The 27,830-nt window shown below is 42.9% G+C and overlaps 2 protein-coding genes across 4 annotated transcripts; one reads left to right on the plus strand and one right to left on the minus strand.

The window, feature by feature from the left end:
• The first annotated feature begins 1,758 nt into the window (after positions 1–1,758).
• Positions 1,759–16,180, plus strand: LOC133389277 (uncharacterized). 3 transcript variants are annotated; one of them, XM_061636616.1, is made up of 3 exons: positions 1,759–1,860; positions 12,506–12,677; positions 14,227–16,180. In XM_061636616.1, exon 3 carries the CDS (start codon positions 15,108–15,110, stop codon positions 15,798–15,800), a length of 693 nt encoding a protein of 230 aa, XP_061492600.1. In that variant the 5' UTR covers positions 1,759–1,860; positions 12,506–12,677; positions 14,227–15,107; the 3' UTR covers positions 15,801–16,180. The 3 variants fall into 3 exon arrangements, with proteins under 3 accessions (XP_061492600.1, XP_061492603.1, XP_061492602.1); XM_061636619.1 differs by lacking the exon at positions 12,506–12,677 and having other exon boundaries at positions 14,188–16,180; XM_061636618.1 differs by lacking the exon at positions 12,506–12,677.
• On the minus strand, positions 16,131–27,272 carry NRROS (negative regulator of reactive oxygen species). Its single transcript, XM_061636615.1, has 3 exons — positions 27,143–27,272; positions 25,040–25,151; positions 16,131–19,926 (listed from the first exon to the last, which is right to left on the minus strand). The coding sequence occupies exons 2-3, from the start codon at positions 25,133–25,135 to the stop codon at positions 17,971–17,973; spliced, it is 2,052 nt and encodes a 683-aa protein (XP_061492599.1). The 5' UTR covers positions 25,136–25,151; positions 27,143–27,272; the 3' UTR covers positions 16,131–17,970.
• Positions 27,273–27,830: the final 558 nt, after the last annotated feature.

A 27,830-nucleotide genomic window follows, 5' to 3' on the forward strand; every position in this document is an offset into this window, starting at 1 on the left:
GTTGGGGTTTGCAGCGCCATGGAAGAAGAAACATGCTGTCAGGGAAAAAGCTCATCAAGTAGAAAAAGGGGATAAAAAAACCAACCACAAACAAAAAGAGGGGGCCTTTAGCAGCACCCCTCCCTGCTGGTTGCCCGGGCATGCTTGGGGGTCCCTCTGTGACTTTTGGGGGTTTGGGGTTTGCAGCGCCATGGAAGAAGAAACATGCTGTCAGGGGAAAAGCTCATCAAGTAGAAAAAGGGGATTAAAAAAAACCCAAAAGCAAACAAAAAGAGGGGGCCTTTAGCTGCACCCCTCCCTCCTGGTCGTCTGGTCACACTTGGGGAACCCTCTGCGACTTATGGGGGTTTGGGAGTTTCAGCGCCATGGAAGAAGAAACATGCTGTCAGGGAAAAAGCTCATCAAGTAGAAAAAGGGGAACACTAGAAATATTGAGTACCCATGGCTGACTCCGGCGAAGGATGGTTCATCGTTCTCCAAAATTGATGTTTTGGTGTCCATGTCATTTTCTGCCGCAACAGACAGCCTTTGTTGGTCTGCATGTTAAATTTGCAAAGATAAGAACTGTTGACCCCATGGACACAGAATTGCACCTTGCAGCACTGACTGGTTTGGTGCTTTGTGTTTTAATCCTGACAGTGGCTGTTTTGTTGTGCTTCAAATTCACCATGTTGTGTTTGGCACCTGGTAAGTTTTCCCCCATTCACATTTGGACTGTTGTGTGGTCAGTCGGTCACCTAGAAGACTCTTCTCAGTGGCAAACACACTCCCTTTTCATGGGGGGTGTCTCCCAGGGATTGCAGCTGTCACGCTAGCCGTGCCACCCAGTCCAGTCCAGTCCAGTGCCAGAATTGGATCAGTTCGGTGAACTAATTCCACCCTTACACCAACACCAGCTAAATCATTTGTATGGGCACCGGCCCGCCTTGCAGGGTTGTTGTTCCATGGTTCCAATTTTTGGATACCGAGCCACACACATTTTAAGCGAACATCCATACAAAGTACAGAGAACAGCTTTCCTGTTTCACAAACACCAGGAAAGTGTGAGAAGGTCAAAATAAAGGCACAAACTCACATTTGTTCAGTCAAAGCTCTACATTTATGAGAGAAATGTTACATCACATTCTCTCATAAAAGCCTCAGTTCTTTCCAGCCCCATATCTTTTAACAGAGGTTTCTTTCTCAGAAAGATGCTTCCATCTTTCGGGGCTTGTAGATGAGTGAATTCCCTCTGTGAGTGTATTCTCCTACATGGCTGCAATCCTATCCACATTTACTTCAAAGTCCATTGGATTGCTCTGCACAGCACACTGATCAGTGTGGGACTGGCTTCCAAGTAAACATGCATGGATCATGATCTCTGCCTGCAGTCCCTGGAAATCTTACTTTTCAGTAAGCAGACGGGTGGGTTTTGCGAGCATGAAGAGAGATGCTGTAATTGGCGCTAAGGGGGTTAATGAAGAGTTTCACGAGGCATAAGCAGCCAGCCGCTTCAAAATGAAATACGCGACTGATCAGATTGAAGTATTTGCAGTCGCGTTGGTGCCCCTTTTCTTCAAGCACCCCTCTGCCTGCTCCATACCAACACAAGCATCATTCTCCAAATCAGCCTCCCTGGGGTCCAGTTCTACCCGCCACCCCGTCCTTTCTCGGGAAAAACTGGATTGAGGTTGCCCCCTGGTGTTCTGAGATGGAATATATTGTGCAGGAAGCAGCAAGAGCGGTTGAGGAAGTTTTCTATTAAGCAACCGGAAACGAACCGACGAAGAGGACAGAGCAAGGGGGTGGCGTCGGGGAGGATCCAAAAAGAAAGAAGAAGAGAAACGTTTACATGCACTGAAGTGGATGCGGTTTTTCAAGGTAAATCCTGTTTTTAACCGCATCGATTAAACCCTGTGTTAAAAGCAAAAGCAGCACAATGCATGCACTTTTGTTAAAACGTCAAGTAAACGGTCCAAATTTAAAGGATCTCCATTTTGGACCAGATGCAGATTTTCTTGCCGTGTAAACAAGCTGCATCTTAACTGCGTTTCTAGCAAGATAAGATCCTTCTAGATTAGACTCATATATGTTGATTCATTGTTTAAGGATCTGTTAACAGGCTGACTTGCATCTCCAAGAATGTTACTCTCCACAGGAGGAGACAGCGGAGTTAACTAGTTGTCTTATGCTCCAACGTATGTACACATTTCCTAAATAATGTGGACAAGTGGGAAACAGAAAATTTGTAGGAGGAATGTGTTCAGTCTTTAAGTCCAGTTCCCACTTTCTCCAGAAATCCAGTTGCACCACAGAACATATCCTTGGTATGAGAACTCTATGGAAAACTACTTGGAGCCCAATTCAATCTTTCCTTGGAATCCTTTTGATAGTGAAGGAGCAGCCTCAATATGCCACACTTCCATTGCCCAGCATGTGAGAGCATCCTGGAGACACCAGTGCCAAATCCCGGTTGCTTTCAAAATGTGTGGACCCCTTCTCCAGAGGTGTTCTTCCCAGTAGCTCCCTGTGCTGGCAGAAAGCTGTGCTGCCTTCCACCAACAACTCTCTTACATGCATATCACAGGGCTACCCAGTGCCCGCTGTGTAATGCTCTATGGCTGGAGTGGGGAACCTTTGGCCCTCCAGATGTTTCTGAACTACAACTCCCATCAGCCCTAGGCAAGCATGGCCAATGGCCAGGGATGGTGGGAATTGTAGTTGAATAACATCTGCAAGATCAAATGTTCCCCATCCCTGCCTTGCCCAAAGATATTTTATGTGAAAAGAGAGAAACACACATGCACAGTCATCTTACCTTCCAATATTCTCTGTTATAGTTAGAAACCTTAATCATCCTTGTAGAACCACAGATGCACACAGAAGTCTTCAACACAGTTTGGGAACCAAGGGTGGGAAGGGAGCTGGACCCAGAGAATACATGCAGACTACAGTTTATCAATATATATTGATACATATGCAAATTCAAAAATGTCCCCCAAGCAATAATACATGTACATGTAAAATATTAATTAAAAACCTATCTAAAATGTGGTCTCCAGAGGGCAATGTTTTATTAGTGACTAGTCACATTGTGGCAAGTTTCTGCACTTTGCAGGAATCATATAACATTAAAAATATATTTCCAGGTCCAAACACTAGATGTCACATCTCTTACTTTAACTACCAACAAGAAAACATCTGAGAATGTAGCAAATACATCATTCAGATCTGATTTTTCTGTGTTTGGCATGTTAGCTTCTGCACACTTCCATTTTTTCAGTTATGGATATTCCATCAGTTGTCGTCCACACCAGCGGGCACAGCTCGACAGAAGGTATCAGGAGGGGGGGCGGTCCCTTCCCTCAGTTTCACATTTACCACTGCTGTTGTGGACATCTGTGTAGATATTTCTCTACCTGTGCACCTGCATCTTCTAAAAAAAAAATTCCCAGCAAGAGCAAAAGTTGCCAGCCAAAAGTTACCAAAGTGGAGGTTTGTGCTTTTTTTGGGGGGGGGAGGTTAATATATATTTCCTCCCCTTCTCTCTCTTTTTTTAATTAACACCAAGGTCTTGTGCAAGAATGATATTTACCTGACTATGGGTTGTGTAAGATCTCTGTATTATTATTTTAAAAGCCTGATATATGTATTGCAATTACAGTGTTCAAAGTAATTGCTTGCATGTACTGTGTGGAGATAGTTCCTCCAAACCAGGTTGTTTAAATTTGGGGCATGCCTTCAGTAGGCAGCAGTTGTCAGAAATACTCATGCCATGTGCTACCAGAAATGAAATGATGTTGTGCTCAGGTGAGGAGCAAATGGAAGTGGGGGGGCAATGACAGGCTGCCCCCCAAAATGTCATCCCATACAAAAATGTGCTAATGAGCTTCCACAGCAGCAATGATTATAGATGCATAATGGGTTATTTTTACCTGTTGGATTTTCCACAGTAAGGGGAAATCCAGATTGAATGTAAAAATGTACTGGCTGGAGTTTTGATGATGATGCAAAAAAACCCCCAACAACTTGCATGCGTGAACAACACCAATTCTTCAATAAACTGCCATCTGGAAGCACCCATAGATTACTCAAAAATGTTTCCGGCACAAATTCCTTAGCTCAGACTAAGAATGGATTAAACTTACATTCTCTAAATTTCTCATTTTTCCAGCCTTAAATTCAGTTCTCCACATTTCTGCAGCAATTTGTGATTTCTTTTTTAAAAAAAATTAAATTCATCAGCACTTTAATGCCAACGTACCCTAATAAACACATTATTTTATGCAGTTTGGACGAAAGTGCACATTTGTGCAAGCAGGTTTCCCTCGGTCGCTGATTCATAGGGCCGCCATAAGTCGTAATTGACTTGAAGGCACATAACAAAGGTTATTTTTCACTAATATATGGGCTTTTATGCATATTTCCCCCTAGTAGATGCATTTTTGTACATATCGTTTGGATGGAGAACTGCACCACAGAATCTGGAGATGTGTGTATTTCTTAAGATAGCTGTGTTCACGTATCAGTTCAAGAAGTGGGAATTAGGTAGTTTATTATATAACACAAATATTAGCCTCCATTCCTAGATAGCAAGAAAAGAGAGTGGCAATGAAGCAGAAATGTGATATGAGAGGGTAGAGTTGACAGAGGGGAGAGGAAGGAGGGATTAAGGAAGCAAGTGGCCAAGATAAGGCATCCTGGGATAAGACCAGCTATGGGGCCTAGGAAAGGGATGCAGGTAGGGTTGGGACTAGGGTTACCAGGTCAGAAGCATTCCAAATGCTGAGATTTCAGGAGTGGGCCCTAGTGATGCCACAGGGGAGGGCCCTAGTGATGTCATTAAGTATGATACATTAAGCATCAACCATAGTTGCTGGGAGCATACCATTCAAACAAACAAAAATATCTGATTGGAAATTAAGATAGAAATCTTTGTTAAAAGAAGGTCCAGATGAAGTGATGGGATCATTCCTTCTCACCTGCTTAGGGAGCCTGGATAGGGAACATTTAATCTAGTCTACTTGCTGCTGACAAGAAGAGTTTAAGTGCCCTCAGGCCAGGCCAGTCACCAGAAAACCATTGCAGGAAGTGAGCCTAGTGCTGTGGAGATGTTAGATGGGAGCACTCAGGAGTAAAGATGGATGCCCCTGACAGCTGCAATTCTAAACACACTTATTAAGGGACTAAGCCCCATAGAATTCAGCAGAACTTACTTCTGAGTAGATATGGTTTGGATTGTGCTGTTAGTAAGGCTTGACTAGGGATCCTCTGCAAATATGTCCATATCCAAACAGGGTTGGCAACCCCCTGCCTGGAATGTCCTGCCTGCCTTTTAACGTGGCTAATCCAAACTTCTTTACAGATTTGACCCTTCATTGCAGAGAGAGGTTTGAGAAATGAAATTGATAAATTATATTGAATGTTTTTAAATACATGCCTTTAACTGTTTTTGCCAATCATTTTATTGTTTTAATTCCTTCTATAGACTGCTTTGAGATTTTTTTACACTAAAGTGGTATATAAATGATGTAGATAAAATACATAAATACATTTTGGAGTCACCGTGGCCCTTTCCTCTTTCAGGAATAAAGGGATCTGCCTTATACCAACATAGGCCATTTGGTACTATTTAGCTCAGTACTGATGACATGGAGTAGCATTGGCTCTCCAGGATTCCAGGCAATAGTCTCCAGAGATTGGATTTTGGACCTTTGCATGCAAACCAGGTGCTCTACCATTGAGCTACAGCCCTTCCCTTGTTTAAACAAGTATCTTTTAAAATTGTTATTTTCAATTCATTAATGAATGCACAGCATACCTAGGGCAGACCCATACCATTCATTTAAAACACATTCAACACACATTTGAAGGACATGAATCCCAAAGAATCATGGGAACTGTAGTTTGTTAAGGGTGGTGCGAACCATAGCTGTGATGAAGAAACTACACTTCCCAGGATTCTTTGGGGAAAGTCCTGTGCTTTAAATGTGAGTTGGATGTGCTTTAAATGTATTGTGTGGATCTACTTAATAAACTTTGCCTGCATGTAAATCATTTTAATTATTTTTTTAAATGGAAATGAGCTACAAGGTTTACTGGGTGACCATGGGCTACTCACCATCTCTCAGTCTAATCTGCTCCTCAGAGTGAAAACAACAGAGGGGACCATGACCACCCCAAGGAAGAAGGGCACACAAAATCTATAGGAAATAATAATGTACAGTCATAGTGTAAAATCAGTTACTCAACAGGTCATAGTATGAAGAAATATGTATATAAGTATGACCGTCAAATATGTTTATTATTTATACAACCTGTAAAGATATTTATAGTGCAATCCTATGCATGTTTACTCAGAAGCAAGTCCCAATGTATTCAATGGAGCTTACTCAAATAGGGAAGCGCACATGACTGCAACCTCAAGTGATAAGGAACTTCACTCATCCAACTCAAAATTCAGAATCAGGCCACTTTAAGCTGTTTTGCAACTGTTTATACTTGTTTTATAGTAATTGGATTTTAAATTGATTTATTTCTGGTTGTGAGCTGCCTTGGTTTCATTTGGTAACCCTACCTCACAAGGTTGTTGGAAAGACTCCATACACTGGAGATGTAAAAATACATACACCCCATATAATTGTTTATTGTCAAAACCAGTTGGCCACTGCAGAACATTTTAAAAAGAATAAAATCAGTATTAGTTTCCTACAAAATAAAACCAATGACACCTAGGCAAGCCCTACCTAATTGCTTTAAAAATAGGATTGGAGGAGAGAGAAAGATTTACAAAATGTACACAATCCTTTGCTATGTTAATTCAAAAGTCCCATTGAGTTACAGCACAATCCTAACCATGCCTACTCAAAAGTAAGTCCTATTGAATTCATTGGGGTTAACTCCCAGTATGTGAGATTAGCATTGCAGCTTTATTCCCAAAATGTGAGTATAGGATTAGAGCTTCATATTGGGAAGGTTTTGAAAACAGGCTGTGAATTAAACAAATAAAGTGTCCTCTTCAACAGGCCAGGAAAATTAAAACTTGTTTCATAATTAGAAAAGTATAACACATTGTAATAGCATCATAAGCTGCGTGTATACTTCTTTTAAATTTCTGTTCAAAAATTATTTGAAAGATAAAATGTATAATATGCTATTTTGCAACTAATTTAAAAAACCCTGCATGTACACTTTTATTATAATCATAATTGAAATTGTTTACAGTAAACAATTGCCTACCAAGATCCTGCTGTGTTTTTTTTTCTACATCTCCTGCACACAGAGAGAAAGGGACTTTTACTATTGCTGAAAGCTGTAAACTTACTCAGTGTATGAGATTTTCAGACAAGCAGGAAGAGAAAACAGTCTTCTGGCCTTGCAATGGGTTCTTGCTATTGCCTGTAGGTTAACAAATCCCTTGACAATCACAACCCTGACTTCATTTATTGGCTACAAACCTGAAAGGGTGGGGTTGGAGCAGCCGGCTACAAGCTCATTTAACAGAAGTTGCAGGTGTGTGTGTGAATATCTCTTGAACCAGAAGTTGCAGGGGTTTTTTGTGTATATCTCTTGAATCAGACCACCTAGAGACTTACTTTTTTAAAAAAATGAAAGCTGAGTCAGGAGATTGGGGTGACTCACCTAAAGACCCAGACAGGACCCCCAAAATGTGGAGTCTCCAGGCAAAAAACAGAGACCTGCCAACCCTACTTGGGACATGGGCATAAGCTGCATAAAAATAAATTTTAGGAATTGGATGTTGTTTGGTACCGATGTACCAAAGGCTTTTGTGGAATCCTCATCACTGAAACGCCCCATTGCAGTGTATATTTAAAGCAGTATCATACTACTTTAAATAGTCATGGCTTCCCCCCAAAGAATTCTGGGAACAGTTGTTAAGGAATAAGGATGCTGAGAGTATTTAGGAGACCCCTATTCTCCTCACAGAACTGACATTTCCCAGAGTTCCCTGGGAAGACAGACTGTCTGCTAAACCCAGGGCTGGCACCAGGCATGCCCTGGGCCCCGACACATGCCTGCCCACACGCACGCCCATCCCACCTACCTCTCCCTGAAGGGCCCCTCCTTAGTGTGGGTGGGTAGCAGTAGCTTCCACGATCCATGGTGCGGATCGCGGGAGGGAGTTCCGAGGCACACCCCCCCACTGCCGTGGAGGCTCATGACTGCCGCCTACAACATGCTGCACCTACCTCTCAAAGTAAATGCTGGTTGCCAGGGTGGTGCCAGGCATGCCAGGGTCTGTTGTGCTGTGGACACAAGTCTGCCATGAACCGAGATGGCAGCTGAGGTTTCCCTCAGGGCCTGATGCCTTTGCTGCCATCTTGGTTGATGGCATGCATGCGTGCTATGCGCATGCATTGCTACTGCTACCCAACTACCCTAAGGAGGGGCCCTTCAGGGCCCCTCAGCCAGGGCCCAATGTGGCTGACCTCTAGCACCAGCCTCTGGCACCCACCACCACTCTGGGAACTGTAGCTCTGTGAGGAGAATACGGGTCTCCTAATAACTCACAGCACCATTAAAAAATCCATAGTTCATAAGAATATAAAGAGGACATGCTGGATCAGGCCAATGGCCTATCTAATCCAGCATCCTGTTCTCACAAAGGCCAACCAAATGTCTGCCTATGGGAAGCGCACAAGCTGCCCAGGATTCCTTGCGAGAATCCTTGACTATGATACTGCTAAATGCATAATGCAGAATCAGATGGGGCCAAAGTGTGGTGATAGAAAGAACTAGGCTGAGCACAGGCTGCTATTAGTAATTTAGGATCAGTTAATCCAGTCTTTGTGAAAAGGTTGGATTTGATTGGGGATTTGCCAGTTTGGACACATTCTTGAAGAGTGTTTTAAACCCACATTTTAAAAGGTGTAATATTTTCCTTGAGGCAGTCCAAAAGTCTGCTCCATGCCCCTCCTCCTCGCAAAAGATTCTAGAAATGTACCACATAAAACAATAGTAAACCAGCCTGTGACAGCAAAAGACTGCAGCGCTAGAACGCGGCAGAAGGGGAAAGCCACTGAAAGAGAATAGAGAGAAGCTTTGAGGTGAAAGCAGTTGGAGGTAGCCCTCAGAGGTTAGCCAAATGCAAAAGGGTAAGCTTAGCTGGCTGAATATTGCTGCTACACAAAGGGCAATGCATCGATGTGGCTCACATTGTGGGTACACGTTGAAAACCTAGTCTCTAGATCTAGACTTGTGTATAGCACTGTGCACAGAAGCCCCAATGATCAGTTGATTATCAGGGTTTGTGTAGTGCTGTGCGTGGCACTTTACAAGCCACAGTTGATCAACGGGGCTTCTGCACATGGCACAAAGCAAAAACAGCTCACCTGATGCCATTGTGATGTCAAGTGATTAACAGGTGGGCAGGCCAGGCACATATAGATTTATGCTAAAAAACTTTTAGAGGATGAGTTTTGTCAGCACTTGAGGGAAAGTATGGTGTAGTGGTTAGAGCATCGGACTGGAATCTGGGCAACCAAGGTTCAAATCCTCACTCGGCCATGAAGCTTAGTGTGTGGCTTTGCGCCAGTCACTGTCTCTCAGCCTAACCTACCACACAGGATTGTTGTGAGGATAAAATTGGAAGGGGTGAGCCATGTTCATTTGCCTCCTTCAGCTCCTTGGAGGAAAGGTGGGATATAAATGAAATAAATAAATAAATAATAAAATGTGGTGGTGGAGAGAAGGATCTGGCCCACAGGTCAGATCATGTTCCCCACCTCTGATCAAGAGGACTGCAGGAAGCATGGGGCAGTAATATAGTCATGCTAAGATTGTTATGTATGGTCTGTACCTCAAAGGCTAGGAGTTAGTATGCAAGCCCTCCACCCCCACTCCTCAGCTCTATGGTAAGAGCTCTCCATTCTTGTTTCCACCACAAACTAAAGCTGGGCAGGAAGTGCAAGCACAGAGACATTCACACCAATAAGCCACAATGATTGTGGTCATTGCTGCATATCATTCTTCCTCGTAGGTTTGCAGGCCTCTTACCCAGGGGATCTTACATGTTTAGCAGGGAGGCTTTTTACAAAAATAAATAAAACCATCTGTTTCAAAGAGCAGAAGTTATACCTGCCAAACATAACCCTATGAGCACAGCTATACATACACCAGGTTCCTGACCATGTTGCACATAATTGTGAGTACAAGTACCCACCCCACCCCCTTGGCAAGAACTGCTCCGTGTGAGACAGAGATTATATCCAAACTACGTTTAAAGCACATGCCTTCCGCCAAAGAATCCTGGGAATTGTAGTTTACCCCTCACAGAGCTACAGTTCCAAGCACCCTCTAAAACTACAGTTGCCAGGACTCTGTGGGGGAAGCAATGTGCATTAAATTTATAGTATGGATATGATCAGGAAAACCCTTTATTTATACTCATTGTTAGAAACCAATTCTGCAGACCACACAGACCACACTACAGTCGCTTAGACATGCCGGCCATGCACAGATCCCAAGTGTCAGCAGTTCTCAGCCAAATATAACTAAATTTATTGCAAGTATGAGTGTTCAGTATTGGTGTTCCTTGTCCTGCTGCCCAGCTTCCTCTCAGAACAGGTCATGTGACCTCCTACATAACCTCAATAGGAAAATCTTTTAGCATCTCTTCAATGGCCCACTTTCCCATCTGCTGCGCTAAACCAAAAAGCTACTAAGCAAACTATTCCTGAGCTCATGATATGAGAAATAAGACCTAATCCAGGGATGGGGAACTTGTGGCTCTCCAGTTGTTGGCTGACTACTACTCCCATCATCCCTGACCACTGGTCATGCTGGCTGTTAGGAGTTCAACAATATCTGGAGGGCCACAGGTAGTAACATAAAGACAGCTTGCGCACACACACAATTTCATTTCTCAATCATTGACTTGCAATCAAACATGTGGGAAGACTCCACTGAAAAGCATTGTGTCCAAGGTTAAAAAATGCTCTGTGGTGGTTAATTTGTGATGCCTCATTCGCACATGCAAGCTATCCTTTGCAGTGAGCTGACCTCTAGGATCAAAACATTCAAAAGGGCCCAAGGCTAGCCCGTCTAGTCCAACTCCTTGCCAAAACCCAGGACTATCCCACTTACTACCCCCCATACAGATCAGGTTTTGCAGTTCAGACCACAATGAGTCACAAGCAGGGCGCATGGGCGCCACAGAAAACGACCTACAGTGTATTCCTCCAAATGTTTCAGCTCCTGCCTTCACAGAATTTATTTCAGCTTTCCTTGTAACTGGTGTGGCTTCTACATTGGTAGTTTGATCAGATAAAATGCAAAGTTCATTCCCTTTTCTCCCTAGCCACCTACTGATTTTCTGTCGGGCAATACCCAGTGCCCATGCTGTTAACCACATCCTGAACTGAAGACATTTTTCCTCTAACAAAAAGAGAACCAATCTTCACTGCTCATACAATAGAGGAAGTTAACACTTCTACCTAATAATGGAAAGGAAGCACAGTCATTTCTGGCATCTCCCAATCGCATTAAAAGCAATTATTGAGCACACTGGAAAAAACAGGGCACTTTGTACCACCCTAACCAGTTTAGAGACAGCAACAATGAAAATATTTGGGAGGACAGATGCCATTACCATCAATATCCTTGTTCAGCACCTTTTTACTTTATTAAAAGTTTTGAGGAATCTAACCAATTCATTAGTTAAATGTTACAGCTCTAATAGTGCACAAAGCCCTTTACAGCTTGGGACCAGGATACCTGAAAGACCGTCTTACCCCTTATATACCCAGCCGATCACTGCGCTGTGCAGGTGAGGGTCTCCTGCAGATACCATCTTATCAGGAGGTTCGTTCTGTACAATATAGGAAACGGACCTTTAGTGTAGCGGCACCTACCCTGTGGAATTCCCTCCTCTTAAATATTAGGCAGGCGCCATCTCTGCTATCTTTTCGGCACCTTTTGAAGACTTTCCTCTTCCAACAAGCCTTTTAAGTTGAGACCTATCCCAGTCTGCATCTGTGTTAGAATTACTTTTAATGTCTTTTAATATGTCGTTAACCCTTTTTTAAAAAAGATGTTTTTAAAGTTTTTTTTAATGTTTTTAATGTTGTTTTGTTTTAATATATTTTAAGGTCTTTTTATGATGTTTTAAAGTGTTTTTAGTGTTTCTGTTTGCTGTCCTGGGCTCCTGCTGGAAGGAAGGAAGGGGTATAAATAAAATAAATAAATAGTGCCACATCCTTAGAACAGGGGTTGCTAAACCCGAGCTCAGGGACTTGGCTTGGTCCCCCAAGCAAATTTTTCTGCAGCTCTACCTTGGAGACTGGGATAATTCTACATGACTTTTCATAGGAAACAATCTTCTTAATCAGGCACATGAAGCAGACAGCTCTATGCATTTTGCTGGAACAGGACATAATATTTAGGTTGCACTACCTCATGATTCCCAGAAGACCAGGTGAATCCCAAACATCAAAAACTGCCCTGATCTCTTTTATTTGAACTGCGTATTATTTATTGCTAACTGAAACCTGACCTTACATTTCAGAACTAAAAGGCGACCAAGATGCACCCACACATCTGCAGTGTGATCATGCATCAGAACATAGCCTGAGGTTTCTGCAGCATGTGGTTTTCCTGCCTGTAAACCTCTACCACAAGGAGGCCTCAAGCAGCCAGCGCTGATTCACATACATACCAAAACGGGTCTGCTTACTAGGGTAATGGCAGTTTTCTATGGTACAGTAGTATTGCTCGTGCCCTGTAGCACCCACCTCAATGAGATGTTTTTTACCACTGGCATTAAATCCTTGTGGGAAAACTCCAATGTAGAAATCCGGTATAACTCACTCCTGTCCTTAAATTAATCCCCTCTCACAGGTCACATTCTAAACTTTATAAATTAGTTTCTAACCTCAGAGTTCCCTTCCACCAGAATTTAGGTCCAGTAGAAATAGCCAGACTTGGCAGATAGATGTGATAACTGATATGAAACGCTGACTGATGATCTCTACATGATAACTGGCATTTCTCAAATAGGACTATCCTATGCTGTTGGCCTTACCAAATGAACAGAACTGTCATTTGCTCTCTCAGCTATGCTCTCATTGCAATTCAGTGTGTTGCATTCATTCTGGAATCTTTAATGTAAGAATGGCAAATACACTTTAAAGCAGGTCTCGCCAATGCAGTGCCATGGGCCAACATGTGCCCACAGAAGCTTCCATGGCACCCACAGAGTCCCCTTTCCCTTCTGAAATTAAGCTTGAAAGAAACATTCTATAGTAGCCAACACCCTGAGAGAATAGGTTCAAGTGCATGCTTGGTTGTAGTCAGTAGTGAAGTGGCAAATTCAGAAGTGTAGGGTCTGTTCATAAGAGTCACAGCCACACACAAGCACCTTTTTTGCTCCTGGGTTGAGAATGAGATCCTTGTTAATGCTTTCTCCCACAACAGCAGATGTCCTTAGGAGCCAACCAGCATGAAAGAGGAGAGCATTAGCTGCTGGACTCACCTCCTTTCACTGTGATTGGCTCCACAGGAAAGGACAAGAAAACATGTTAGAAGACTCTTCTCAGTGGCTAACACACTCCCCTTTCATGCTGATTAGTTCATAGGACACTGGAGACATTGGAACCCTGCTCCCCAAAAGGTAAGGGGTCTAAGACCCCCCAAGACCCTGGAGGACTACACCCCTGGTTGTGGTGTGTGTGCATGTGGCGCTCACAACAGTTTCTCCCATTTGCAAATGTGCCCATGGTCCCAGCAAGGTTGGGGAGCCCTTCTTAAAACCCCATCAATCTAGGGAAAAGCTGGCAAAAACTATCAAGTGCGAAGGAGAAGACCTCACTCTATAACCCAAGAGCTCCTCAGCCAAGAAGTCATACAGAAAAAACACCTTCTTAGGAGCGGCCCTACTATTACGCAGAAGGCAGCAGCCACTCTATGCAGGTGATTTTGGGTGCCATGAAAGGGCAGCACTTTTTTTAAATTTCATTATTGTTGTATCTGTATGGCCAAGGAGGCGGAAAGGAACTTGTGGGACTTTCTGCATTGATTATTATGCAGGGGGCTGGAGGTGGGGCAGCAAAATGTCTTGGGCTAGCCCTGCTCCCTCTAGGGAAAGCTCCAAAGAGCTTGCTACGCAAGACAAAGAATTCTATCCCATTGCTCATGACAAGCATGTGCTTTTGATGATAGTTATTTACTTGAATAAAACTTTTGCCATAGGACCCACTTGAAGCTCACCTCCTTTTTCATCGCCTCCAGGTGCTAGCATCCACTTCATTCAAGTACACTTGATCTGTCTCCTGAGATCCAAAAGATTTTCATCGGGACTTCCCAGGAGGATCGCTCCGCCTGTGCTGCCTCTGGCACGGGCTCCCGTCTTGGTGGAAACTTTTTCAGTTTTAAAACCAATCAGAAGGGCTTTTTGACTGGGGAAAATTTCTTCCGGATAAGGAAGAAACGTAGAGATTTTCCACAGAGCTTTGTTGTGTTTGTTGGAGGCTGGAATTCTGTGAAAGAAGGTCTTCCAGCAGCTCGGACGGAGCTAGGATTTCCAACCAGCTCAACTGATTAAGTGAGCCATTTTTTTTCTTCAAAGAAAAACGGATTAACAGGCAAGCATTCTCCTGTCTTTTCTCATTATTTTGTTATCAATACAGCTAAAGAGATTTGTCAAAGAACCAGCAATTAAGAAACCCTGGGTGAGTCATAGCTTTCTCTTTTATTCACGGAGCTAAGGGGAAGAAAATAGAAATAGTTTATCTTTATTTTTATTGCAAAAAGCTGGCATGGAATTCAGCATTATAAAGATTACAAACGGCTGAGGGGTTTCTAATTTAAAGAGAAAACTTTTTTTGATTTATAAGATTTTTGAGTAATATATGTCTGGGACTATTTTTCCGGTTTACTTTTTTTTTTTTGACGAGTCTGCTCATTCTTCCTGCTACTAATTATTTGGATGCTGTGAATTAAAGTTGTTTTGGCACTTTTGGACATACAAGAGATAAGGCAGTTCGTCTTGTCTAGAGGGTGACGTCAGCTGGCTTGAAAGATTAACTCCTTTGAAACTGGATAAAGAAATAAACTGTTCTTTGCTTGGGACATTGGAAATTGAAGGGATTGTGGTTTTTTTGGTTTTAAGAATGACAATCAAGAAGGTGGTTGAGATCATGGATGTACAAGAAGGGACTTTCTCTTTAGATATGTTTCAGAAAATAATGAATGAGATTAAGCTAACAAAACAAGAACTCAGACATAACAGACAAGTGATAAGTGAATTTGGCGAAATGAGACAGGAGCTGAAAGAAATTCAGGATTCTATGAGAAAGGAGAACAAAGATAAATTTGGAAAATTAAAAAAGGATGAAAGAAAAATTAAAGGGAAGGTTCAAGCCCTGGAGATTGGATTAAATATGGTCTTGGGAAAAGATTTGGATTTCCTGGCTGTGATGGATCCTGGAGACAAATATTACTGTTTGGAATTCAGCGCTGTCCCTGAAGGAATTGGTGAAGAGATTGGAGATAAAGATATCATCGGTTCGAAAAAATTCATGGACTGGAAGGATTTGATGGAACTTGAAATGGAGAAAGTTTACAGAATTAATTCCTGTTTTGTGACAATGAAAAACCCTTCAAGAGATGTGCTAGTGCATTCTGTAAAAAAGAGGAACAGAGATGCGGTTCTGCAACAATACTTCAGTGATACGTTCGGAAATGATGGCAAGAAAATATTTGTGATGAAGGAAATCCCTATCAGACTCTTATTATATGACTATGACAGCAAGATTATTGGGTGCGTAAAGATGGAAGATGGAAGATGGAATCAACACGGATAAAGGAAGAAGAGCAATTTGAAATTACTGGATTTAATAGACTTGAAGAGTTGGATTAATTGACATGTCTATCTAGAAACAAATTGATGGACATATATCTCAAGGATTGGAAACTTCTCTTTGACTTTTTGTAGAAGAATAAAATGATATGATGTTAATGAGATTTGATACCAACTAAGATAACTGCTGGAGGAAGGTGATTTTATAATTTATCAAGAGACAGGTTTGTTATATATTATAGACCTATAGCTGAACTACGACAAATCGGAAGTCAATAGTTTTTTTGTTTGTTTGTTTCTTTTTATTGTATTAATTTTAATTTGTGTTTTTCTTTTTGTATTGTCTTGATTTTGAAAATTTGAATAAAAATTAATTGAAAAAAAACAAAAACAAAAGATTTTCATCGGGGCAGCTTACAAAAGATTACAATTTACACACCACTTCAGAAAGCATGGAGTATTCAGCTGAACTGTTCGTACATTTCTCATATGCATACAAATGAAAAACACATAGGCCTGCAACAAAGAACAGCCAATAAATAGGTAAGAGCTCAGGGCACCTGCAACATTTGTGTCTGGCCATATGTTTTTTTTAAGATATATAATCAGGCACAATAAAGGGGAGGGGGACCTGTGGCTCACCAGATGTTGCTGGAGTCCAACTCCCATCAACCCCAGCCAGCACGGGTCAGGGAGGAGGTGTGTTGTTGTAGTCCAACAATATCTGGAGGACCACAAGTTCCCTATCCCTGCAATAAAGGAAAATTTTATTCTAGTGCTGTGGCCTTCTCCAACAACTCGAGATTGCTCCACCTTTACTAATCAATCACTGCAAAAAGAATGTACAGTATATCCATGCAGAATTGGACAATAAGGGAGTGTTAAAGGAGAAAGTCTGTTAGTGGGTGAGAAACCCTTCTGTGATATAATTGGTAGTGGTGTTGCTTGCAAGGTTCTCAATTCAAATTTCTTGGTTTCTAATACCTCTGCAGACCACACATTTTCATTTATTTTTTCCCCTTTACAACAAGGGGCAGAAAGATTTAGGAATCTGTTTTTAAAAAATTAAAATAGAGTTTCATTGTGAACAGTTGTATTTTGCCATTGCCAATGTTATTGTAGCCACTCTGATTTTTTATCTGCCTTAAGTGTGGTTTGCCTCACTCACATACAAATTGAGGTGGCTCTTTACACAATCAGAAGCGTGCAGGGGAGAGGAGCATTTCCCCAACCATACCTCACTGTGTTTTGTGGTTCACTTCTGGCATTGGCGTCATTCTGAATGAATACTGCTTAAAAGCTGTGGAATATACAGCATGGTTGGGTGAGGAAAGACTTAGCATTTTTACTCTATGCTCCCATTGTGTGTTTTTTTGTGTATAACCTTAAAAATTCTGGCTAACGATCAAATAGCCATTTCAGAACATGGAGGCAACATGATGCGCTGGTTGCCACCTCCCCTCTAATCTAGTGCAAGATTTGATGGTCAGTTTGACAATGGTGAGTTATGCCAGATTGGTAATCAACTCTTGCAGTCTGGCACACACTGTTCACATCTGCACTGTTGTGGCGATTTTCTCACACTGTACTGTTTCTAATTTTATAAATGACTCTTCCTCCTCCTTCCCATGTTGGGAAGCCATGCATTAGCCACAACAGCTGACATGGCCGTGGAATGTGAGAAATGGAAAACCCAGGTCCCACAGCATCCCCTCCAACATTAGGTCTGCCCTGTTAGTCTTTCAATTGGTGTGTCGACAAAGCTCAGAAATAAAAAAAATAGCCCCTCCTACAAGAAAAGCTAGTTAGTGCTTGCCCCAAAAATTACACCTTTGTGGGAGCTGTATTTATTTAAACATCATGGTTGATCCCAGCATCACTCTTTCTTATACATGTCCCTTGTGTTTGTAAAAGCCTTTCCCTTCCTATTGTGAACATTAAACAGTATTATCTTATTTCTGCCTCTGCACAGAACTGTGTGCTGTACCATCTCTGCCAACTACATACAAGGACATTTTGTTACACAAGTTTGGCAGCTCATTATAAGGCATTGCCATACACTTTGGATTGCTGAAGCTGCAACACCCAAGAGGATTTTTCAGCTTTCTAATCCTACCTACAGTATGCCCATTCTGGAGCATCACAATGGCTGGCTTCTTCCCACCATCCCAAAGTCAATACGGGCTGGACGTTCTGTACTTGCTCTTCAACATTTGAAGAATTTGTTGTCTGAAAGTCAGGAAGATAATGACAAAGGCAACCAGCAGGGCCAAACAGGTAGGAAGAGCAAGCACCAGATACAGCAAAGTCACATCTGCTGTCAACCACCTGCACTTCTGGAGGATTGATTCGGGCAGATTTGCTGCACTGATGAACCTGGAAGAGAAGTTGCATGTGACTTGACTTCTGTCTGCAATGTATACAGTGCCAAGGTTTTGCAGGGTATCCCACCATCCCAGTTTACAGCAGTCATAGGGATTCTGGCTCAGGTAAATCTCATGCAAGCTCTTTCCAAGTTGCTTTTGCATAGCATGCTGAGGTAGGGCATGGAGGCAGTTTCTCCTAAGATCCAGAATGTGTAGTCCCAGGCCTGTTAAAGATTCAGGGAAGCTGGCCAGAGAGTTTTCAGACAGATCTAGGTTGACCAGTTTCTGAAAAGCAGAAAAGTCCATCTTCATCCCGGCAGCAGAGAGGCCAGTGTTCCTGAGAGAGAGCACCTGCAGTGATTGTGCAACATCTTGCAGAGGTTCCAAGCCATTAAGCAGCACCCCAGGATTGTTAGAAAGGTCTAAGTGTGCTATGGAGGTCCCCTTAAAGATGTGGCTGTCCAGCATCTCTAGGTTACAACCAGCCAGGAAAAGATTCCTTATGGAGCCAGCATTACTGATGTCTACACAATTGGAACTTCCATTGCCATGTGGGGCACAAATCTCTATAGGGTTTCTACTGAGGTCAAGTGTAGTGATCTTTGTTGTGTGAGTAAAGATTTTAGCTGGCAAGCCATGCAGTCTGTTGGTGCTTAGATTAAACCTTTGGAGGTTGGCTAAGCTGTCTCTGGGGCCCAAGATCATCCGTAGATCCAAAAGTTGGTTGTAGCCAAGATCCAAGTCAATGAGAGTGCTTAGCAGTTCCCTCTCCTGTATCTGCAATGTCTTTAAGCAGTTGTGGCTGAGGTTCAGATGAGAAAGGGAAGCTGTACCTTCAAAAAACCTCTCTGGAAGGTACCAAAGCTGGTTCCAGCTCATGTCCAAAAAACGCAGAGAAGAGAGGTTGCTATGGTAGGTTTCTGCCCAGAGGTCAAGGGTGGTGATGTTGATGATATTGCCATCCAGTAATAGCAGCTGCACCAAGCTCTCTGAATCATTGAAAATGTTGCCATAGAAATTCATTTTGTTGTGCATCAGCAGCAGAGTTTGCAGTTTATTTTGCATGGGCAACAGTGGGAAGAAGAGGAGCTGGTTGTGGGAAAGATCTAGTGTTTCTAGTTCATAGACAGCATCATTCTCTGCAGACAAGAACCACTCAATGTGATTGTTGCTGACATTTAACATCCGGAGTTGGGTCAGGTCAAACTCCACAATGCAAGGAATGTAGTTGTAGGCCAGATTAAGCTGCTGCAGCCCTCGCAAACTTTCAAAGGCACCAGTCTCAATCTCAAATATGTAGTTTTGCTGCAAATCTAGGTGCTGCAGCATGGTCAAATTTTTAAAGTGAGAGTTGTCCAGTCTCATGATGGCGTTCCTGGCTAAGGACAAAGATTCTAGAGAGGGCAAATGCTGGATCAGGGTGGCCATCATAGCCTCAGTGAGCTGATTTCCAGATAGGTCCAGTTTCCTCAGGGCAGGTAAAGTCCATAGAGCAACTGCTGTTACAGAATAATTCATGGAGAGAGCATTGTCGGCCAGAGACAGAATACTGAGACTCCTGGTGCCAAGGAAAGCCTCAGGCTCAATGAGCTCTAACCCATTCTCACAGAGGCTGAGGCTCCGCAGGACTTGATATTGTACCAAAGACGCATTCTTTAGAGTCTGTATAACATTGGCATCCAGGAAGAGTTCCTGTGTTCCAAGTGGCAAGTCTTCTAGGATGGAGCTCAGCCTCCTTCCTTGGCAGTCTGCAGTTCTCTTTTCCTGCAGCAACAAAACAAACAGATGTGTGGTAGGGCAGAAAGAGGTGGGGCCAGCTGCTAAAGCCATACTGCAGTTCAAATGGGATGGAGCACTGTGAGCAAAGTGCTTAACTTGAGCCCTGTTGATTGATTCTAGGTTGAATTTCTAGTAACTGCACAGCAGATGCTTTGCATGCAGATGGCCCCAGGTCCACTCCCTGGCATCTCCTGTTAAGGATCATGGGTACCTGGGAGAGACCTTGGCCCGAGATCTTGGAGGGCTCCTGCCAGCCCTGTAGCCAGCCTTCCTTGATAGGTGGGGCAGCCACATTTCTAGGTGGGGCATTTGTGGGAGAGAGGCGCATAGCATTAGCCAATCCCCACACACATTGGTGGAGAGGAAGTGAGGGCTGGGCCAGGGGAAGGGAAAGACAGTGACCTTCCCCCTCACTCCTCCTCCATCCAGAGTGTGTGTTAACTTACATGAATCTTTCATAAACATCATCCAAGTTTAACTTAGATGGCTTTAAAAGAGGATTAGACAAATTGATGGAGAATAAAGCTATCAATGGCTACTAGTCATGATGGCTGTGCAGGAGGGGAGAGTGCTCTTGCACAGGTCCTGCTTGTGGGCTTTCCATGGGCATCTGGTTGGCCACTGTGAGAACAGGATGTTGGACTAGATGGGCCACTGGCCTGATCCAGCTGGCTCTTATGTTCTTAATCGGTTGAACTGTCTCTCCCTTTTTTGAGAGATCCCCAGGAATACCAGACTGAAAAGCTTTAATTTGCCTATGCCTACAGTCCTCTTTCACCTGTGGTCTGTCCCTGTGTTCTGATTCTTCATGAACGGAACTACTTTGGTAATGAAAATGAGCTTCTGAGCTTGGCTTTGATGCTGCATTAGGTACCTGTTTTAGATTCCACCTGAAAAACAAGTTTGTCCACACTACAAGTTTAGGGAAGGGAAAATACTTTAGGGAGTTTGTTAAATTCTCCTCAAGATTCTCTTCTTCCAGTCTTGACCTTTAGATTTTCCTTCCTGTTGGAAAATCAAGGGGAAGCTTTTTAACTGGCTGCTACATGAAGGCCTAACTAAGCAATTGGAAACTAATTATGGAAAGCAATTGGTTTTGGGTTTTTTTACAGGTTGCTGAGTTGATTTTTCTGTCCACAAACCCTGAAAAGGTCTCATGATGAGCTGCACATATTGAGAAATCAGAAATTAGGCCTGAGTTACAGCTAGGTTGCCACACAGATAGCTAGGTAACAGTAGTATACACGCAATATTTCTACTTCTCTAGGGTTGTTTTCATCCTTTGTCATCAAGTACTCAAGAAAAAGAAGAAAAATAGCCATTATGATTGTGACTCGAGTATAGTGAGTGCTTTACAAGAATAAAGGTTAGCCATTCTTTTCAGATCACTGTAAGTTATCTCTTTATTTCACCCTTTAGCAATAACCCCCAAATCCTGCTGTACTCATAATAATTGCAGAATAAAATGCTTACTTCTTACTGCAGGCAAACAAACATGTTTCTTTATTGCTGGCTAGGTAGAGAACACAACTGAAACTGAAAATCAGAGCAAAGTCCAAGGGGTGGAGTTTAACTCCATCATGTAATGCAAAGTTCTGATATTTAACTCTTCAAGGGTTGAGTTACTATACACAGTATTTTTTCAGAATCACTTTAATTATAGGGTGACCTATAGGACTGAGCCACCCTCAGTCAGGGGAAAACATCAGTGAGTAGACTTTGGGAGCTCTTCCAGATGAGGCTTTTGTTGTGCACTCACCCTGCCTTATTTACTGAATTTTTCAGAGGGTCCTATTCTTAAATTGTTCCTGTTCTTAAAATGAAGCTGTCATGCTCCAAATGGAGGTTGTCATTGTCTGTCATGTCAGAAATTAAGAAAAAAAATTCCCCCAAAAATCCTGGGGTGGTGGTGAAGCACAGCTCGCGGGGGGAGGGGTCTTCACCATTCCTCCCCCTGGCTACAGGCCTGGCTCCTGTCAATCAGAATAGGCAATACTGGGCAAAGATAGGCTAATGGACAGAGCAATGTGACAGTAAATGTTTTTCCGTGGCAAACGTGCAGGATTTCCAGAGCCATAGGTACCCTGCACTTAAAAACAACAACATAGAAATTCTTTATCAAGGTAACTCAAATTCTGCATAAAGAACTGATTCTTCAAACTTATATTAATCATACAAACTGGCACATTTAACATAGTTAAGGAAGGAGCTTGGATGTACGTGGGAGCACTTAAGCCTGCCCCCTGACCATGGAAAATCTTGTTCAACCACACTTCCAGGTTCTGAGTTTTCATCACCAGACATTACCCACTTCTCAACTCTGCCTTAACTGCTGCAAGGGCTAGAAACTCTCTCTTTAGAAATGAAAGCTGAGATTCTCAGGTTCTGTAGCCAGAAGCATTTATTTTTCTTCATCTGTGCAGAATTGTTGAATACACAACAGTCCTGTCTGGTGATTCTTTAGAAATATTTATAGGGATGATCGGGATGACCACATTATAAAGCAACAAGGCATTGTTTCAAACAATATCTCCCATCAAGAACAGCAGAAAGCAATACAGATATCTGCATTTTTCTGCCTGTGGACAAACTACCAAAGAGAATATTGTCCATTGCCTCCTTTATTGCAAACACTGGCCAGCCAAGAATTAGATTTTTCTCTCTCATTCGGGTGACTACTTGAGTTTGAATGGCATGGAAAAAGTGGTCATGTGCTTACCAGATTATGGTAAATTTGCAACCCAGCAACACTTTCTCTTTGCAACTGAAGCAGAGGAAATCAGATGTGGATTCATACAGCAGATTGCAGTTTCTTGTGATGACATACCATTAATATAGACAGAAGCACCATAGGTTTATAGAATTGTTCAAGATGCAGACAACTCCTATCTACGCGCGCATGTTATGGGTTATGCCTTGACCTGTAAGAATGTGTAGTCCCATGCTCAAGAGAATGACCTCGATTTGTGATAACCAATAATTTAAAAAAAAATAAACTTGACTGACTTCCTTGGAACTGAAAGAGGAAACAAAGTTACTGTTATTTTGGTTGGTAAACACAACAGAATAGCATTACATCATTTTTACAGATAAATTGGGACCACTTCCTACATGGATAGGGGAATTTGCCTTATACCATGTCAGACCACTGATCCATTTAGCTCGCTATCATCTACACTGACTGGCAGAGGCTTGATGATTTTCAAGTCAATGCCTCCACAAATTACTTGATTACTTCAGTGTTTCTTAGATTTTTTTAACCACAAATTGTGGTAACCTTCTAAATCAGGTGAAAGGAACCTTTTTGGTTTTGGGGACCAGATCCTTATCTAGCCCCACCCCATGGCCAACGTTGACAGGTGGGTGGGGCAATGTACCTGTCAATCACATGACATTACAATGATGTCACATGATTGACAGGTGGGTTGCAGACATGGGCTCTGACAGGGCTGCTCCATCACCCAGTGATGAAGAAAGGCGCTTGTGTTGCAGTACTGTCTGAAGCAATCTTCTTCCCCCCTTTAAGGGGGGGAAGACTGCTTCAAAGAGTGCTTGCTTTAAGACAGTCTCCGCACAGGAGTGTGGGGACTATCTTAAAGCTGTCGCTCTTTGAAGTGGCAATCTTTAAAGGAGAGAGGCTGCTTCAAAACATGCTTTAAGACAGTCTCCATGCTATCATATGAGCATGAGAGTGAGAAGACTGTCTTAAAGCAAGTGCTCTATGAAGCAGTTCCCCCCCTTCAAAGATCACTCCTATGATCTTTAAGGGGGGGACACCACTTCAAAGAGCGCTGCAAAACAAGTGCATGTTTCTTCATTGCTGTGCAATTCAGCAGTCCCTGTAAGAGCCAATGTCTTTAAGCAGACATTCATTCTGATAGGGACTGTTGTGTCTTGCCGTGATTAAAAAAAAAAGGGTCTGCTTGTTTTCACTGCATGTGCACCAAAAGCAAGCAGACTCATGTTTTTTGGAAAGCCTGACCCACGCTAATTCTTTTTGGAGTTTGAGGGCTCAGGGCAGGGCAGGTTTTCCAAGAAGGTCCCACCCATCAGCTGACATCACCAGTGATGGGTGGGTGGACTTAGTTTGGGGGAAATGCCCTTGGAGGCCAAATTGGAAAAACTGGCAGGCCAAGCTAGAGCTTACCCCTGTTCAAAACTCTTATCTTCTGGGCCCATCATCCCAGCATAAATCACCTGTTTCAGTGCAAAGCATGCAGAGAACCTTGTATGCAGCCATATACATTGCATCCAGCTACTAGGATGGGCATGTTTGGCCCATTAGATACTACTTTTAGAAAGCTATGTGGGAAGGGGGGCATGATGAGGCTAAAACTGATGGGAATCAATGGGTTGCAGTTGTGGATTTCGTTTAGGGGGGCCCTTCTTTGCCCTCAATAATTCAAGCACTGCCACAAATTCAGCACTGCCATTACAACACATATATGATCCTCCACAGGCACACATCTCCATAAGGAGGAGCGTCTCTTCCCACATAATTGGGATGATAGCCCAGCGTGGATCAGTGAGAACCCATTTTCTGGTGGCAGTCATACGTAGCTTGAAAACGACTAGATTATATGAAATCTCCCAAACACACACACCTTCTGCCCAAAGAAGTACTGTTAGACTTCAGGTTCATAGGAAAATTGGTATTTTTCAAGATTGTCCCTAAAAGAAGAAGACAGAATGACTGAACACCCTAGGCTATTAGGATAAGCTTGGGTTGTATCCAATGGTTAGCCTGCACAATGGGACTTCCTATCCCTCTGATCTCCCTGTGTACCCCCCATGCACCCCCATGCTCTGGAGGATTGGGGGGAAACCCAGAATAGATTGGGGGGCATGGAGGGAAAGCAAGCCCCATTGTGTAGGCAGACATCCTTGTGCTAAAAAGGGATGACTTTGTTAGATACAATCCATTATAATTTATGGATCGTTGGAGCTGCTTACACATGCATCAAATACTGGAATGGGATCAAAATACTTCTGCAGCCACTGCTATTTCAGTCAATACCTCACAATGAATTTATTTTTCTTTTTTGTCAGTCTTAGAAAAGAAAAGAGAGAAGGCACTTAGAGTTTCAAGAAGACTCACCAGTTTGCAAAGATGGTGATCAGTTGTAGGTTTACTTCCCCATCCTGTATCTAGGAAAGCTATCCACAGGGAGATACTGACAGCTATTAGCGCCATCTCAACAAAAGGACTCCTGCAAAGTGACACAAAGCAGGAAAATATTAAGAACATAAGAAGAGCCTGCTGGATCAGTCCAATGGTTCATCTAGTCCAGCATCTTATTCTCAAGGTGGCCAACCAGTTGCCCTTATTGTTTAAGAGGACCTGCTCTGCCTTCCCCTTGTTTATTGTATTTTACATTACAGAATGAACCAGACACTTACTAGAAACCATAAATTCCAAGGCCTCTTGCAGGTAATTTAAGCCAAATGTGTACTGCATGCTCATCAACATTTCATATCCCAGGATTTAACTTAATATATTCTTGGTGCAACACACATGATTTTCCCACTTCTGAACTTTTGGTGTACAAGCACACTTCACAGCAGTTTGGTCAGTCTTAATCTGATTTTCTGTTTGCTTTGATTAGGAGTGACTGTAAAGGCCCAACTCTATAAACCATGGATTGCCAACAGGGCACCCATGACACACATGTGCCCAAAAAGGCCTTCCCTGGCACCCAAGAAGCCCCATTCCCCACTCCTCTCCCCACTGAGATTAGGTTTGAAAGAAGACTACTTTTTTAAAGCCTAATTGCTGGCAGGAAAAGTATGAGTGCACATGGCTGCAGTGTGTGCACAGTTGTGTGTGCATGGTGCCTACCGCTGTTTACAAATGTGACAATGAGTCCAAGAAGATTGACATCCCTTGCTAAAAACAACTTGAGGCTGGAGACATTAATTGACATTTATTTTAAGAAAGTTAAAGGTGATTTGAGAGAGCCTTCCCTTCCCAATTTTATGTGGGCATGGCATCAGCTCCTGATGTATTGGGTTATTTGTTGAGGACCATGTACTGCCACCACCACCACCAAGGAAGCCCATAACTAAGAAGGGAGTGGTTGATTGCTGCTGCAGCACCACCACAATTGGGGGAGGGGCACAGTGGCAGGTGCAGAGCAGGCAGTCAATGTTGGAGACCCACAAGGGCAGCCTGCCCAAATCCTCCCCAAATCTGAAGCTGGATCTGATGCGCTGTATACATATCTGTATTATTGAGGCAGCTATCACCTCTGGTCAAGCACATTTTGCAAAACGTGTTTACCAAAGGCATAAGTGGAACATACATCATTAACTCTTTACTCTCTGCAAATGATCTTGCCTCCAAGCTGAAGTGGAGGGCCAAACTCCATGTGACACTAGAAACCCTCCATTGGATCTGGCATACTTGATTTTACTGAAATGCAGCTGTGCATGGCTGCTAAGTTGATCAGAGCAGTGGTGCTGGGGGAGGAGGGGTTAACCCTTTTCTCCTTACCATACCATTTCTCCAATCAAAATTGCCCCAGTCCTGAAAATGTTGTAAGAGGAAGAACAGTACCGTTGGATCAGGCTGGTTTTATTGTCCCATAATATTTATTTATGATACAGTTTAATAGTTGGGAGAGAGGGAACTCGTAGTCTTTTTTTAATTAACAAGAGGTGTTTCGGTGGATCGGCTCCTGAGCAAAGCAGGAGTCAGGGGCTCCTCCACCTCCAGCCACCTTTTCTCTGTGCCAGTGCCTACCAGGCTTATCGACCCCAACTTCCTGCCCTAATTGTTCTCTCTTTTTCTTGCCATCATAGGTCAGCATTTGAAACTTCACCCACCTTCTGCCCAGCCTTCTCAGTTTGGTTCTTAACACACTCAACTCCCTCTAACTCTTCAAAGATGCTGAACATCTATCCCTCAGAGAATATGTTGCATTTTCCAGCTGTCCACAACCACCACTTCTGCCTTGTCTCTCCTCTAGATTTCCTTCAGGGACAACTCTCTGTTACAGCACCCTCCATCAGGTACTTCAAGAACCACACCACATGGAAGTGATACACATTCTCAGTGAACTCAGCCATGCCATAAAATGAAGATTGTAGGTGTTCAGAATGAAACAGCTGCTGCTGAGAGATTCCCTTTGGTTATCATTGCCCCCCCCCACATGTCTTAAGGCAAAGAATGGAGGCCAGTCTTGGAGTTGTTATTACTCACCGTTGGGAGCAATACGCTCGGCTCTGAGAGGCTCATTCTGCACCGGCCCCAGTCCTCCTATCTCTCCATATCTCTACAAATAATAAAATTAGCTGCTTGCCCTCACTTAACATCAGATTATTTTAGAACCTGTGGAAGGAACTAAGTAACGGAAGCTGCAGTCACATGGATCACAGAGCAGTTGCAACTTGCTTCACCCAGCAACCCCCACCCAGAGCTCAGCAGTTGCACACAGAAAGCTTGATCATGTGCAAGTCACTTGAAAATGAGAAGGAGATGAGAAGAAGGGAAATGAGAAGAAGGAAATTCTTGAAGCCATTAGCTAAACCTTGGGCGACTGCTGCTTTGTTGCTAGTCGGGCGGTATATAAGCTTAATTAAATAAATTAAATAAATAAATATAGAAAAAAAACTAAGAGACCTTAACTAGCAAATTTATTCTGGCTTAAAAACTTGGGGACTAGCCTCAACTTCTCATCAGACTCTATGAGTAGACTCATTAATATGGACAAGTAGACTAGTCCATGAAATTTTATGCCATAATACATGTTTTAGTCTTTAACGTGCAACTGGCTTCTTTGCTGCTTTTGCTGCCACAGACTAACATGACTACCCTGCTGGAAGCTGTTTCCTACCAATGTTGGTTGGGAATAATGGATGAACAAGAGTTTGGTCGTGGTTCTAGGAAC

This window comes from Rhineura floridana, chromosome 7 (assembly GCF_030035675.1).
Source record: "Rhineura floridana isolate rRhiFlo1 chromosome 7, rRhiFlo1.hap2, whole genome shotgun sequence".
NCBI lineage: Eukaryota > Metazoa > Chordata > Lepidosauria > Squamata > Rhineuridae > Rhineura > Rhineura floridana.